Source organism: Balaenoptera physalus (assembly GCF_965194825.1).
Source record: "Balaenoptera physalus genome assembly, chromosome: 11".
NCBI lineage: Eukaryota > Metazoa > Chordata > Mammalia > Artiodactyla > Balaenopteridae > Balaenoptera > Balaenoptera physalus.
The window spans coordinates 43,855,590-43,873,385 of NC_138896.1; the positions used below are offsets into that span (position 1 = coordinate 43,855,590).

The 17,796-nt window shown below is 33.3% G+C and overlaps 1 protein-coding gene across 1 annotated transcript in view; it reads right to left on the reverse strand.

Moving 5' to 3' along the window:
- The window catches only part of COL21A1 (collagen type XXI alpha 1 chain), a 177,099-nt gene that overhangs the window by 52,705 nt on the left and 106,598 nt on the right, over positions 1 to 17,796 (reverse strand). Inside the window, exons 13-16 of the mRNA XM_082414385.1 lie at positions 15,192 to 15,245; positions 14,638 to 14,693; positions 14,011 to 14,062; positions 13,834 to 13,887 (exon numbers count right to left, since the gene is read on the reverse strand). Coding sequence (XP_082270511.1) covers positions 13,834 to 13,887; positions 14,011 to 14,062; positions 14,638 to 14,693; positions 15,192 to 15,245 — 216 coding nt within the window. The remainder of the gene's footprint in view (positions 1 to 13,833; positions 13,888 to 14,010; positions 14,063 to 14,637; positions 14,694 to 15,191; positions 15,246 to 17,796) is intronic.

Here is a 17,796-nt window from a genome sequence, read left to right on the forward strand (position 1 = left end):
CAAAGATGATTTATTCCACAAGAAACCAGTTATTTTTAAAAAGCAAATTTAACCCAAAACAGAGATGTGAAACTTGCATTGCTTGTGTATTTCCTTTCATGTGGTGGTCTTCGGTACTCACCCACAAAAAAATAAAAGAATGGGGATTAATTTAGTTTGTGGCCATTGCAATCCTCAAAATCTGGTGGAAGGTGTGTGACCATTAAAATATAATTTAATTTGGAAGAAGAGCCTTACTTTGTTATTAAATACTTTAATTTGACTTTGTTCTTACTGCATGGTTTATTCTTAGTATGTAAACACATCTCTAGCATGCCAGAGAAAATATTGAAGATGTAAGACTGGGGAAGCTTCTCCTGGCTGACCAAATAAACAGACAAGAAGTTTGGAAAGCATCATGCATAAAGGGAATCACACAAACCAGGCCCGGAATTCAGGCTCTGCCATGTAACTGACTGTGCACTTTGGGGTAAATTCTTTAATTGCTCTTAATCTGATCTTAATGTAAAAATGACATTGATATTCCCAACTTCATAGATTTCTTTTTTAGGAAAATAAAATAAGAGCCTTTGTGAAAGTGCCTTGCACAGCTCTAGAAACAGGAGAGATCCAGAAAAGTTAGCTAGTCTGCTACCACCAAAGAATGGGAGTTTTAATGGTTCTTTACTCTTACGATTTGTTTCAGGATACAGTATTTTCAAATAATGTTATTTTTTAATTTGTACTGCTATGGTTTGGCATTATAATTTAGGCAGAGTGAATTATTTTTTAACTGCTTGAAACAACACATTGATTATTTCATAATTTCTGGGGCCAGAAGTCTGGGCATGGCTTTACTGAGTTCTCTGTGTAGGGTCTTATAAGGTGCTAATTGGGAGGTCTGCTGGGCTGTGTTCTCATCTAGAGGCTTGACTGCAGAAGTATCTTCGTCCACATTCACTCACTTTGTTGGCAGAATTTGTTTCATTGCCACCAATGGCTACTTACTTCATCAAGACAGCAAGGAAATTCCCCAGAGCAAGCAGGCTCTAAGTGGAGCTTTTCATAATGTAACATCATTACAGGAGTGACATCTGTTGACTAGAAGCAAGTCATAGGTCCTGGGCACACTCAAAGGTAGGGGTTTATGAAAAAGCTGGAGCACCAGGAAGTGGTGGCCACTTTCAGTTCTGCCTGACACAATTATTGTCACATATCCCTGTAAGGGTTGTACTATTTTGCTTTGCTTCCAGCAATGTATGAAAATGCCTGTTTACTCACAGCCTTGCCAAGCAGACTGTACTATCAAGTTTTTGAACTTTTGCCAACCTAATGGGTAGGTAATTGTATCTTGGCATGGTTTCAATTTGTATTTCTCTTATTATGAGTGAAGTTGAACATCTTCATACATTCAAGAGCCATTTTACATCTTTTTGGTTTTGAGAATTATATATTCATGTCGTTTTCCTTCTCATCTATGTATTTATTTTTATTGAAATATAGTTGATTTACAATATTATATTAGTTTCAAGTGTACAGCATAGTGATTCAATATTTTTATAGTTTATACTCTCTTTAAAGTTATTACAAAATAACAGCTATATTTTCCTGTGCTGTACAATATATCCTTGTTGCTTGTCTACTTTACAGAGTACTTTGTATCTATTAATCCCTTACCCCTATCTTGCCCCTCCTCTCTTCCTTCTTCCCACTGGTAACCACTAGTTTGTTCTCTATGTCTGTGAGTCTGTTTCTGTTTTGTTATATAAATGCTTTTATTTTATTTTTTTAGATTCCACATAAAAGTGATAACATATAGTGTTTTTCTTCCTCTCTCTGACTTATTTCACTAAGCATAATGCACTCTAGGTCCACCTACATTGTTGCAAATGGCAGAATTTCATTCTTTTTATGACTGAGTAATATTCCATTGTGTATATACACCACATCTTCTTTATCCGTTCATCTGTTGATGGACACTTGGGTTGCTTCTATATCTTAGCTATTGTAAATAGTGCTGCTATGAACACCGGGGTGCATGTATCTTTTTGAATTAGTGTTTTAATTTATTCAGATATATACCCAGGAGTAGAACTGCTGGGTCACATGGTAGTTTTATTTTTAGTTTTTTGAGAAGCCTCCGTACTGTTTTCCAAAGTGGCTGCATCAATTTACATTCCCACCAACAGTGTACAAGTGTTCCTTTTTCTCCACATCCTCTCCAACGTTTGTTATTTCTTTTCTTTTTGATGATAGCCATTCTGACAGATATGAGGTGATATCTCATTGTGATTTTGATCTGCATTTGTCTAACAGTGATGTTGAGCATTTTTCATGTGTCTGCTGTCCATCTGTATGTCTTCTTTGGAAAAATGTCTATTCAGATCTTCTGTCCATTTTTTAATTGGGTTTTTTTTTGATATTGAGTTGTATGAGCTATTTATATATTTGAGATATTAATGCCTTGTACATCATATCATTTATAAATATTTTCTCTCACTCAATAGGTTGTCTTTTTGTTTTGTTGGTTTCCTGTGCTGTGCAATAGCTTTTAAGTTTAATTAGTTCCCATTTGTTTATTTTTGCTTTTGTTTTTTTTGCCTTAGAAGACAGATCCAAAAAATATTGCTATGATTTATGTCAAAGAGACTTCTGCCTATGTTCTCTTCTAGAAGTTTTATGGTTTCAGGTCTTACATTTAGGTCTTTAATTCATTCTGAGTTAATTTTGTTTATGGTGTTAGAGAGTGGTCTAATTATATTCTGTTACATGTAGCTGTCTAGTTATCCCAGCACCATTTATTGAAGAGACTCTCTTTTCTCCATTGTAAATTCTTGATTCCTTTGACCATAGGAGTGTGGGTTTATTTATGGGCTCTCAGTTCTGTTCCATTGATCTGTATGTCTGTTTTTGCGGCAGTGTTGATTACAGTAGCTTTGTAGTGTAGTCTGAAGTCAGGGAGTGTGATACCTCCAGCTTTGTTCTTTTTTCTCAAGGTAACCTTGGCAATTCAAGGAACTTTGTGGTTCCATATAAATTTTAGGATTATTTGTTCTGCTTCTGTGAAAAATCTCATGGGTATTTTGATAGGGATTGCATTAAATTTGTAGATTGCTTTGTGTAATATGGGTATTTTAATAATATTCACACTTCCAATCCAAGAACATGGAACATCTTTCCATTTCTTTGTGTTATCTTCAATTTCTTTCATCAATGTTTTATAGTTTTTGGAGTATAGTTCTTTCACCTCCTTGGATAAGTTTACTCCTAGGTATTTTATTCTTTTTGGTATAACTTTAAATGGGATTTTTGTTTGGTTTCTCTTTCTGCTAGTTCATTATTAGTACATAGAAAAGCAACAGACTTCTTATGTATCAATCCTGAATCCTGCAACTTTACTGAATTTATTAGTTCTAATAGCTTTTTGGTGGAGACTTGTGGGTTTTCTCTATATAGTATCATGTCATCTGGAAATAGTGACAGTTTTACTTCTTCCCTTCCAATTTGGATGACTTTTATTTCTTTTTTTTTTTTTTTTCTGATTGCTGTGGCTAGGACTTCCAATACTATGTTGAATAGAAGTGGTGTGAGTGGGTATCCTTGTCTTGTTTCTGATTTTAGTGGGAAGGCTTTCAGCTTTCCACTGTTAGTATTATTTTGGCTGTGGGTTTGTCATAATTGTCCTTTATTATGTTGAGATATATTCCCTCTATATTCATGTTGATGAGGGGGTTTTTTATTATGAATGGATGTTGAATTTGTCAAATGCTTTTTCTGCATCTATTGAGATGATCATATGATTTTTGTCTTTCCTTTTGTTAAGGTGATATATCATATTGATTGATATGTATATGTTGAAGCTTCCTGTGACCCTGGAATACATCCAACTTGACCATAGTGTATGATCCTTTTTATGTATTGTTGAATACAGTTTACTAATATTTTGTTGAGGATATGTGCATCTACATTCATCAAAGATATTAGCCTGTAAATTTTTTTTTTTTTTGTAGTGACTTTGTCTGATTTTAGCATCAGGGTAATGGTGGCCTCATAGACTGAATTTGGGAATGTTACCTCCTCTTCATTTTTCTGGAATAGTTTGAGAAGTATAGGTATAAATTCTTCTGTATATGTTTGCTAAAATACCCTAGAGAAGTCATCCAGTCCTAGGCTTTTGTTTACTGGAAGTTTCTTTTTTTTTATTACAGATTCAATTTCACTTCTAGTGATCAGTCTGTTCAAATCATTTGATTCTTCTGACTCAGTCTTGAGAGACTGTACATTTTAGAAATTTATCCATTTCTTCTACGTTGTCCAATTTATTGGTGTATAATTATTCATAGTATTGTATTATGATTTTTTCTCTCTCTGCAGTATCAGTTGTTATTTCTCCTTTCCTTTCTTATTTTGTTTATTTGGATCCTCTCCTTGTTGGTGAGGCTGGCTAAAGATTTATCAGTTTTCTTTATCTTGTTTCCATTGATGTTTTCTGGGATTTTCTCTTTCTTTCTTCTTCTTCTTTTTTTTTTTGTCTCTATTTTATTTGTTTCCTCTTGATCTTTTTTATTTCCTTCTTTTTGCTGACTTTGGGCTTTATTTGTCCTTCTTTTTCTTATCCTTCTAGGTGGTAGATTAGGTTGATTATTTGAGATTTTTCTTACTTATTGAGGAAGGCCTATATAGCTATGAACTTCCCTCTCAGCTGCTTTTGCTGCATCCCATATCTTTTGGAAAGTTTTGTTTCCATTTTCATTTGTCTCAAGGTAAATATTTTCTGATTTTCTCTTTGATTTATTCATTGATCCATTGGTTTTTTAGTAGAAAGTTTAGTCTCTCTGTGTTTGTGTTTTTCCCATTTTCTTTCTGTAATTGATTTCTCATTTCATACTATTGTGGACAGAAAAATTGCTTGATGCAATTTCTATCCTCTTAAATTTGTTGAGATGTGTTCTGTGGCCTAGCATGTGATCTACCTTAGAGAACATTCCATGTGCACTTGAAAACAGTGTGTATTCTGATGTTTTTAGATGGAATGTCCTATAGATATCTATTAAGTATAAGTGGTTTATGGTGTCACTTAAGAACAGTGTTGTCTTATTGATTTTCTGTCTGAATGATCTTACATTGATGCAATTGGTGTGTTAAAGTCCCCTAATATTATTGTATTATTGTCACTTTCTCCCTTAGAAGACATTCAAAGAAGTCTTAACATGTCTATAATTGGAGTTCTTAGATATAAACAAAAACAATGTAATAGAATGTCTATTTAAAACTATAATCCAAGAGAATAGTCCAGAATTAATAGTCCTGAATCTACTTATTGACAGGATTTGGGATAACTGAAATTCTTAATTCTGAGACACAACTTATACTATTAAACTTTAAACATAAAGTATTTTTTTAACACTGTGGGCTTTCATACAAAAAGACAAAGCCACTTACAAGGGAAAGACAATTACATTGGTCTCAGCAACATACAGGACAGCAATGAAGCAACATTTCAAAGAAATTCAGAGAAAAGCAGTGAAAATCAGCAGATAAGTGTTTAAAAGGATAATGGCAATGGCAAAACAGTGACAATCAGGCTGTTATTAAAGTAACAAGAATATAGAAAAACATGTTAAAATATAAGAATTCAGAGAATACTGTATTCACAAGCCCTTCCTAAGGAACATACCAGAGGAGAAGTTTCATCCAGCCCAAATGATGACTATGGGATATTGGTGAAGGGGCTGGTGATGAACACTGAATATATTAATTGCAAATTTGAAACAAAGGTGGGGAAAGAGTGGAAAAATAGTTTATAAATATTATATGATCTGACAAAGTAAAAGTATGATTAAACAATTAAGAAGAAAAGGAAAAGGGAAAGAAGAAAATAGAATAAATTGATTAATTGCCACATAGATGATAGGGTATCATTTAAAGTTAACAAAACAAATAATATATGCCTAAGTAAGGCAAAGGGGGCATAAAGGAACTCTAAAATGTATTTTTTATAGACTTCTAAAGGTATTGGTATAAAGATCATTAGTAGTTAACACTGCTATATAGTATATTTGAAAGTTGTTGAGAGTAGATCTTAAGAGTTCTCATCACAAGAAAAATTTTTTTTCTATATTTTTGTATCTATATGAGTTGATGCATGTTCACCAAACTTATTGTGGTAAACATCTCACAATATGTAACTTAGACAGTGCTGTATGTCAATTATCTCAATAAAACTGGAAGAAAAAAAAGACCACTCTGAAAAATATACAAATTTTCCTAAATCCCAAAGAAAATAAAAGCAAAAAGGAAAATATAACAGATCACATTAAGAAAGAAGTATAGTAAATACAGCATAATGCACATAGTAAGTATAATAAAATTATAACATAATCATTATGACAGAGATAAGACCAATCCTATCAGTCAATAATAAAAATATTTCAGATTGTTTTAGAAAGGAAAGACCTATTCTATGCTTGATAAAAGAGAAACAACTAGAACAAAGTGATTCAAAAAGCTTAAAGCTACACAACTGCAGGACGGGCAAAGTTTCTGCAAACAATACAAATAATCAGAAAGGATGAATGTAATCCTGGTAAAGACAAGGCAGAATTCAAGCTAAAAATTATTAAAGGAGACAAAAATGACATTTTATAATGCTAAAGCCACAATTCAAAATGAAGTTTAACAGTTGCGAATAACTATGCAACAAACAACATAAAAACCACCTTCATGAAACAGAAGATGGAAGGAGAAGTTGATGGAAATGCATTAAGAGGGACACTAACAAATCACACTCTGTCCAAAGCACGTCAAACAAACCAGAAATTAAGTATATAGATGATCTCAAAAAGATAGTCAGTGAAATAGATCTAATGAATGGATACTGAGTTTCACATCTCAAAATAGAGATTCACCTTCTCATATTCACAGGGAACACTCCTGAAAACTGAACATATAATAGTTCAAAGACTAAAATTCAATAAATCCCATAAAGAAGAAATTATACAAATAATATTCTCTGATGCAGTGTAAGAAGACCAGAAATTGATAACAGAATCAAAATTAAACACCTCTCAACCTAAAAAAAACCTTTTTTTTAACTTTTAAATAACTCTTGGAAAAACAAAAATAGAACCAAAATTGCAAAAATTCTAAAAAACAATATTAATGACAACATTACACATTAAAATCAAGGGGGTTTAACTGGAGAATGATCAGAAAAAAATTTATAATTTAAATACTAAGAGCAAAAAATAGTGAAAGAATGATAATAAATAAATTTAATTCCCAATTATGAAATATAGAAAAAATATAAGAAAAAAAGATAGAAAGAATATAGATTAACAAGTTTAACAAACTGGAAATATCAATGAAGTTAATAATTAAATTACAATGTTAGATCTTTAAATAAAAACCAACATAGTAGAGAAACCAAAAGCTTACATAATCTCACAAAAAAGAGTAGAAAGGGAAAGTATAAATATTCAAAGAAACAACAGAATAATCATTGAAACAGAAAACTTTTTAAAAATCATGAGAGGAATTTGCATAATTTGATAGAAGTCACTTGAAAAATCTGGATGGAATGGTTAATTTTCTAAGAAAATGAAGTTTACTATCGTTGCTTAAGCCAAGCAATTTTCACGTAAGAAATAAGAGGACGTTATCAAGGAAAAAACTCAACAAAAAAGCACCAGGCCCAGATGAAGGAAAAACCCTGTGGTGTTTGATTTCAACTGTAACTACCAATAATAAGTCATTATTATAAAATATATAATATCAGGAATGAAAGATAGGACATTACAAATCTTACATCAAAAGGACAAGAATAATGCAATGTTATAAACAAAATATGTCAACAAATTTGAAAACTGAATGAAATGGACTATATCCTTGAAAGGTACAAATTACCAAAACTTAATTGAGAAGAAAGAGAAACTCTAAATAGCCCAATATTTAGCAATGGAATTGAATTAGTAATTAAAATCTTCCTCACACCCACAAAGCCCGGGTCCAAATGGCTTCACTAATGAATTGTACCAAATAAGGAAGAAATGATACCAATTTTATAAAAACTCTTTCAGAAAATAGAAGACAGTATTATTTTGATATCAAAGCCATACAAAAATATGACAAGAAAACTACTGACCATATATCTCATGAACATAGACACAAAAGTCTTTTAAAACAATATTTCCAAATTGAATCCAACAATATGTAAGAATAATAATATAAGATGAACAATTGGGGTTTATCCCAATAATGAAAGTTTGACATAACATACAAAAATCAATGTTATACATCATATTAAGGAAATAAGGGAGGAAAACAATATAATCAACTCAATAAATGTAAACAAGGTTTTTGATGAATTTCAACACCTAGTCATAATTAAAAAGAGAAAAAATGCTCAAGAGAGTAGTAATAAAAAGGAATTTCAACTTGATGTAGGGTTTCTATGTAAAACCAGCAAGTAACACTGGTGAAAGACTGAAGGTTCTCCACCTTGTCAGAAACCAAGGCAAGAAAGTACATTCTCACCACTTCTACTCAATATTGTATTGGAGGGCTGGGTCAGTGCAATAAAACTATTAAAATAGAGTCATATCAATATAAATTGGTATAGTAGAAGAAAACTCTCTTGATTTGCAGACAGTATGATCATCTATGCAGAAAAGCATAAGGAATTTACAAAGAAAGTTGCAGGAACTGATAAACAGATTTAGCAATATTGCAGGATATATGATCAATATGCCAAAACAAATTGTATTTTCATATGCTAGCAACAAACAAAAATAAATTAAAAATAAACTATTCGTAAGAGTATAAAAAATAAAATACTCGAGTATTAATTTAACAAAAGACATACAAGACATGTACACTGAAAACCACATAACACTGCTGAGATAAATTAAAGAAAACCAACATAAGCGGAATGATATGCTGTGTTGATACTTCCCCATCTTGAATAGGGGCTGGATTTGTGGACTCGCTTCCAAATGGAATGTGGAAAGGAAAAAGCAGTAACTTCACAGTGGAGAAACCTGACAAATATCTTTGGCCCTTGAACAACACAGGTTTGAACTACAGGGGTCCACTTATATGCGGTTTTTTTTCAACAATAAATAGTATAGTACCGCGTGATCCCTGGTTGGTTGAATCCACGGATTCGGATCCATGGATACAGAGGAACCACATATACAGAGGGCCAACTTTAAATTATACTAGGATTTTCAACTGTGGGGAGGGTCAGTGGCCCTGACCCCCACGTTGATCATGGGTAAACTGAACATGGATAATACCATAACCAAGGGACCAAGGTTAACATACCAATGATCAGACATGTGGATAGTATTTACTCTCTAATATGATGAGAAGGGCACTGACCTTTGTGTTATCCTTCTCTGCCACTCCCAAAATAATTCCAGTCTAATCAGACAAACCCAAATTGAGTGACATTCTACAGAAAACCTAACTAACGCTCTGCAAAACTAAGTCATAAAAAGTAAGAAAAGACTGATAAATCATCACGGATTAGAGGAGACTAAGGAGGCATGGCAAAAATAAATGCGATGTGGTATATCCTGGATTGGATCCTGGAACTGCAAAAGGGCATTAGAGGAAAAACTGATGAAATCCAAACAAAGTATGGAGTTCCATTAACAGCAATTTGACAATACTGATTTCTTACTTTTGACAAATGCATCATAGTAATATGTTAACATCAGGAGAAACTGGGTAAGGTGTATAAGGAAACGTCTCTGTACTATTTACAACTTTATTTATCTACAACTTTTCAGTAAATCTAAAAGTATTCCAAACTAAAAGGTTTCTTTAACAAGTTTCAGAAGGCTTTTTTTGTAAGAAAATTTCAAGCTGATACTAAAGCTTATACGAAATTTATATCGACCTAGACTATTACAATTTTAAAAAGAAAAACAAATTTAGATGCTTATACTAACTGATTCCCAGACTTAATTTAAAGTTATGATAATCAAGACAGCGTGTTGTTGACAAAACGATAGAAGTATAGATGAGTAGAACAAAATCAAGAGTCCAAAAATAGGTTCACATGTATATTGATTAATTGATACTTGGCAAAAATGCTCATGTAATTCAATGGGAAATGATACTCTCTTCAATAAATTGTGCTGGAAAAACCAGGTCTCCAAATGGGGGAAAAAAAGAACCTTAACTTTTACCTCACACCATACATAGAAATTAAAATCATCAAAATGGATCATAGAGCTAAATTTGTAAGCTAAGATGATACAGTTTTAGAAAATATGATGTTCTATATGTGCGTTTAGAAAATTTGATAATATTTTCTTTTAGAAGAAAAGATACGAGCAAATCTCTGCCCCTAAGTTAGGTAAAGATTAAATAGAACACAAAAGGCATGAACCGAAAAATATTTTAAGAAGTTAGACTTCATCCAGAGGAAACACTTCTTCCCATCAAAAGACACCATGAAGGAAGAAAGGCAATCCAAAGGTCGGGAGATAATATTCACAAATACATATCTGATAAAGGACCAATATCCAGAATATACAAAGAACTCTTACAATTCATCAATAAGAAAACAAACCACCCAAAGTTTTTTTAAATGGTCAAATGTTTTGAATAGATACTTCACAAAAGAAGATATACAAATGGCCAACAAGCCCATAAGAAGATGTCAACACTGTCAGTCATCAGAAAAATGCAAACTAAAACCACATGAGATGCCATGATGTACCAACTAAAATAGCTAAAATACAAAATATTAAGTGTTGGCAGGATGTGGTAAAACTGGAATTCTCTTGAATTGCTGATGGCAATAGAGAAGAATGAAACCACTTTGGAAAATAGTTAGGAATTTTCTTAGGAAGTTAAATATACACTCACCATACAATCCAACAATTCTACTAGGTATCAACCCAAGAGAAATGAAAACTTGTTCAACTCAGATGTGCATAAGAATATTCATATCAACATTATTCATAAGTGCCAAATATAGGAAACAATTCAAATGTTCATCAGCTGATAGATGAAGAAACCAACTGTCATATATCCATATGACTAAATACAGTATGATTATATTTAACTGACATTGTGAGAATGGTAAAACTATAGTGACAGAAAGCAGAGTCCCCAAAATCGCATGAGACAATTCCTTTGAATGAATGAATAAATTAATCAATCCCCATCCCTCCCTGTCCCTCGCCCTTTCCCTCACCAACACCCCCTTACCCTTCTCTCTATATATAATATATATATATATACACACATGAAAAGATATTTATTTTGATATATATGATATAAAAATATACATTTATATATTGACAAATACATTATAAACAATGTAAATACACACACACATACACACATCCTATCGGTTTTGTTTCTCTGGAGCAACCCTGACTAATACACAACCAAATGCAAGGCACAAATCTTGATTGTATCAGGTGAAAAAAATAGCTATTTAGAACAATTTTTAAACAATTAGAAAAATTTGAATATGGGCTCATATTAGAAAATAGTATTGTATTGATATTAAATCTCTTGGGCATTATAATGGAATTAAAGTATTCTTAGGAGATATAAGCTAAAGTGTTTAGGAGAGAAATGCACGGTGTCTCATTTACTTTCCAGTGGCTCAACAAAAAAAAATTATAGAAATAAATGTTCATATATTTATGAGGTTCAATTTTCTGTAGCACTGAAAAATTCCAAAACAAAAATCTGGGTGGGAGGAAGAAAATAGATATTACTACGGTCAGAGAAAATTAGGTATGATTCATTATCCAAAGATTCCAAAAAGGAAATATAAACTGTGGACTATCCAGACAAGAATATTACTCAGTACTAAGAAATGAGCTATCAAGTCATGAAAAGACATGGAGAAGGCTTCCCTGGTGGCACAGTGGTTAAGAATCCGCCTGCCAACACAGGGGACACGGGTTCGAGCCCTGGTCCGGGAAGATCCCACATGCAGCGGAGCAACTAAGCCCGTGCACCACAACTACTGAGCCCACGTGCCACAACTACTAAAGCCTGCACACCTAGAGCCCATGCTCCACAACAAGAGAAGCTACCGCATTGAGAAGCCAGTGCACCACAACGAAGAGTAGCCCCCACTCGACACAACTAGAGAAAGCCCACGCACAGCAACAAAGACCCAACACAGCCAAAAATAAATAAATAAATAAATTTATTTTTTTTTAAATATAATAATAATAATAAGAGGGAGGAAGGAAATTTTTGGAGGTGACAGATATGTTTATGGCATTGATTGCAGTGATGGCTCACTGCGTATACTTACATACAAACTCACCAAATTGCCTACATTAAATATGTACAGGTTTTTGTATATCAATCATACCTCAATAAAGTGTTTTTTTTAAAAAAGCTCAAAAAGGCACCTTAAGGCTATGTTCAAATCAAAAAATAGGCAGTAAATGAATTCCTTATTGAACACTTATTCCTTTATCTTACTCTGTCTCTACCATACTATTCTAAGTAGGTAACATTTACTCCATTTTTGAAATGGAGAAAACTGAAGGTCAAAGAATTTGACATACGACATACAGCTAGTTAGAAAAAGTCATTGAGAGGTGGAACTCCAACTCGCTTCTATTCTCTAAACTCTACCACCCCCAAAAAAGTATAATCTCATTTCTTGGGGCACAGGGCCTTTTGATAACAGAAGACAAAGAAAAATTAAATTAGATGAATCCCTAATCTGCAGGTAAGGAGAAGAATCTGTGTTCTCTAACCTAGAGAAACTAGATTATAAACTCCATGAGAGTTTTGTTTTCTTCTATATGTCCAGCACCTAATAAATATCAATAAATATCTGTTTAATCAACAAACAAGTGGGAAATAAAATACAAAACCAGTGAAATATAATTAACAACACATGACTGAGCTCTTGAAAATGGGCCCCCATATTTTACATTCAGGAAGCACTATCTATAATCTTTAAGGAATCATTGATATTTGGAGAACTTTCATAACCTTTAAGTGAAAAAATGGACAATGTTTCCAAAGGAAGGGAAAATATCTATAGACCAAGAAAATTTGGACTGAATTTCTGAGCAAGTTTGGCCTTCAAAGTGCTGACCATTAGGAAAAATGATGTCATCTCTAAATCCAACGCTTGATCAAGTGGTCTCGGTGGTTGATGGATTTACACAAATTCTCTCCTTAGGGATCAAAAAAAACAAAAACAAAAACAAAACAATGTACAGTAGGACAATGAGGTGGATTGTTGGCTCATTCCAGATACACTGACTTGAATACATATACCTACCTGATGTCTTTTTATTTAATAAGCCACACTATAGAAAGCCTGTTTCTATTTGATAATTGACCCAAAGAAGTTTTTTATGTAAGAATAAGATGATGTTAACCCACCATCGTAAGGGCATGTGCCTTTGAGTTTTTTCAGGACTGGTGAGTGATTGGCACTTTTGCTGTTCTTCTTGCTCTAATTCTCCCATATTCATACCACACAAGTTGTCAGGGTTAAGGTTGAAATTGTTAGGGTTAAGGGTTCCGTCCCTACTCTCTGAAAAGAAACTGAATCCCTTGGGAGACACAGCTAAGTACTTCTGCCTCTAATCCACCAAACAAACCCACCTGAATGACTCATCAAAGAAGCTCAACCTTTCAATATCCTGGGATTTTATTTCCAACACAGAAGAATTCATGAGAGACTCAAAATAAATTTAGAATCATTTTAAAATTACACTAAAACAACTTTTAGTTCATTCATTTTATACCAATGTGATACATTAAAAAAGTCTAATATCTGTACATTTTTCTCATATTCACTCACAAGTTACAGAAATCTTTTTTTTTTTTTTTTGTAAATACCTTGTAACCAGGGCTACCCATTAATCCATCCTTTCCATGTCTTCCTGGTTCTCCCTGAAAAAATAAATGCAAGTATTTTAATATATTTTTGCACTAATTTTTCTTTTTAAAAGAAGATAGTAGAGGTTACATTTTATTTAAAGTAAAATACTTAAGAACTTTTTCTGTCAAACTCACAGCACGTCCAGGAAGGCCAGGAAAACCAGCATTCCCCTTTTCACCTTTTGCACCCTGTATTAAAAATAAACACTTAAAAACAATCCTTACAATAAGGCTTTAAAATTCCAACTTGAACTTAAATAGGAAAGTAAGCTAACTTCCTTATGGAGTGACAGAATTCATGGAACCACAGCTTGTGTTGGTCCTGCAGCTTTCAGCAAAGCATTATTTTACCAGGACACATGACATTGAGGATAAGATGGATGCAGAATTACAAGCATCTAAACACAGAAACCACTACTTGGCAAAAGTAAAAAGCAATGATCATCTTAACTATAAAGAGACTAAACATTTCCTTCAATGTGAAAAAATAGGATTCTCAATGGACACTGTTAAACAGCTATCACTTCCAAGGAATCTCTCTGTAAATATTTTTAAAGTTCAGAAGGCTCAATAACACAAAGTATTCTTATAGAATACCATGCATAACAGTCAACAGTTATTTTTCCATGGTTCTGAATAAATCCCCTGAGAAAGGTGAACAAAGCTAATTGCTACAACAGTGGGCTGGGACTGAAATTCAAATTTTCTATTTCCATTGTATTGAAAGTTCAATATGGATACTTTGTTTTGGGATCTATACTTCCCTTTTTGCCATAAAATCCAGGTGATCCTTTATCTCCTTTGGGACCCATTTCACCCTAAAAGATAAAAATATAAATCCTGAATTTTAGAGAAATATTAATATTTCACTTATATATTAAAGAAAAAACAATTCCAATTATAAACAACAGAGTTTAATATGTCCACATCAAAATAAAATAGAAATAAATTATTTAAAGTTTGTTTACAAAAGTCCTATTTCCCAGGCTTTATAATCAAAAGCAAGGAAAAATCAGGGCATTTGTTACTATAACAGGGACTTATAGTAAAAGGTTTATAGTTAAGAGAATTTCTATATAATGAAAACACTACTCACCAATTTTTAAATACTATAAGATTTATGGCTGAAAATTTTAAAGGAAATTTGTAAAAGCTTTATGTAAACTATGATTATTAATCTTAACCCAGTCATTTACTTTAATATATTTTAATTTATATATCAACATTTATTTATAACCCATTTATAACATAAAGGACTTTCAATTTGAAGTAAAATATGGCATTGCTTAATTTTAAGAAGAACAGATTTCTTCAACCTTTGATCCTGGCATTCCATGAAGCCCAGGAAAACCAGGAAGTCCACGGTCACCCTGAAAATAAAACAAATTAATTAAAGAAAACACATTTCAGCCTAAAAAAAATCAACATATAGTCTTCCACCTCATTCTTGTCAAAATTCATTGGAAATAAATCTGCAAACTGTTCAGTGCACATCTACATTAAAACCCTATCTCTATGAAAGACCAATCCTCACTTATCAGGGTTTCATTTATAATCAGAGAAGGAAAGTATTTGGGGCCAGGGGAATCTCATCAGCAATGCTGACTCCACCCTTAGAGAGTAGCCACCTATTCTAAAAATATTTAGGCTCTTACAGTGGCAAGGCCTAGGAGTTAATAGAAATGATCAAGTGCCAAGACTCTGTGGAGAGAGCCAGCCTCTGAGGTCCCAGCTCAGTGAGGACAAACCCTGAGCCAAAGGTCTCAAAACACTCTAGGATTCTGTGGAATTTTTTTCCAATTGCTGATCTTAGGAAATTGTTCATAGTAGGTATCTATCCAGATGAGTTTATGAAGAGGAAAGGCCATCTCTCCAAAGGAGGAGAGATGGAGAAAATCACAACAGCTTGATATTTAGTGGACATCGTTTTAAGACTTATTTCTGTGGGACATACTGGGTGCTATTGCCTTAGCTTCAAAAATCTTAATTGTCAAGACACAGTTAAGAGAAGCCCAATGGCTGGCACAGCAAGATTTGGGTCAATTCACTTTTTTTTTTTTTAAATTTATTTATTTATTTATTTATTTATGGCTGTGTTGGGTCTTTGTTTCTGTGCGAGGGCTTTCTCTAGTTGCGGCGAGTGGGGGCCACTCTTCATTGCGGTGCATGGGCCTCTCACTATCGCGGCCTCTCTCGTTGCAGAGCACAGGCTCCATACACGCAGGCTGAGTAATTGTGGCTCACGGGCCCAGTTGCTCCGCGACATGTGGGATCTTCCCAGACCAGGGCTCAAACCCGTGTCCCTTGCATTGGCAGGCAGATTCTCAACCACTGCGCCACCAGGGAAGCCCCTCAATTCACTTTTATTTAGGCAAATTAAGATCATTGCCTACAAACAATTCATGATCTTCTTAGCTTGTCTGGTAGGGAGAGAAGAGGATGTGACCAGTTATCTATGATGGATGTAATTCTTAGAAATCTTAATTTAATGAAGGTTATTTATCCCCATGTTTTAAAGAGTGACACAGTTATTCAAGGCATAGAACCCTTCAAAGGCAATATTACTACTCCATTTTCAGTTTCCAGCACTATCTAATAAATTAATGGTGAGAGAACCACCTGCGCTAACTCAGGCTGAAATGAGATGAGCAGTTGAAGGCCAGGTAGACTAAGATACACTCTTGATAAGATGGAACTTAGCTGGGCAATGAGTACTTAATAAAAGTACAGAAGAAAAGGGCAAAGCAGGATTCCCTTTAAGGATGAACCAAGTCCCAGCTAAGACTTCCCTTCCCTGGCTACAGTTTATAGAAGACACCATCTTCAAACTTTATTTTCCTGGAGATAAGACAAACTCATCTCAGATGAACTGAAAAGACCAGGAGCATTAACCCACATTGGAACCAAAAAAATATATAATCTGGACAAAGCTACCCACATGGGCATAAGCAAGATTTTTAAGTAAAATAAAAGGCAGAGCATCCATGTTAACATACAGCAATGAAACGGGGTAAGGGCAGAGAAATTTAGCAGAATGCTTGGGGAATACTAAGACAATATCTACAAAATACAAAACATGAGAAAATGTGACCCAAACACAATATACTCAGTCAAGTTGTGTCCAAGGTTTAAAAGTAATGGGTAGCAATAAGTGGTAAGAAAAGATACTGAGCTTTATCTGCAAAAATAAACATGTAAGAATAGCCAGGAAAATGTTGATCATAAAGAATAATGAGGAAGGACTAGGCCTGCCAGTATTAAATCATATTATGAAGAGACAATAATTAAAACTGTTTGGCAGTGGAGAAGGTGTAGACAGGTAAATGGAACAGAACGGAAAGCCAAAAACAGCAGACCCAAATGAGAAAGGAAATTCAGTGATAATGATGGTTTTACAAATAAATGAGAAAAAAAGTGAAATTTCAAAAATTCTGTTTAGCAACTGGCTATCCTTTTAGGAAAAGAAAGGGGAAAATATGAATACTCATCTAACTTTACTCCAAATATCGAAAATTTTAAGATTAAAATATAAAATAATAAAAATTCCAAAAATCAAAGCAGGAGTAATTATATTCAAAATGTTAGAATGCTGAACCTTTCTATACAGATACAAACATAGGAGAAAAGAAGTAAAACTTTATATATATAAATAGTTAAAATTTCTGTATGTCTAAAATTCCAAAACCCAAATCAAAACACATAAGCCAGAAAAAATATTTTCACACAATTTATGACATGCATATAAAAATCAATTTTTAAAAAGATGAACAGCCCAGTAGGAAAAAATAAAGGATATAAATACAAAGCAAATTACAGAGAAGTAGCAATATGTCCAAAAATCATATGACAGGTACTTTACCTTATTCACTAATAAAGGATTGCAAATCAAACCAATACCATTTTTAACATATATTGATGAAA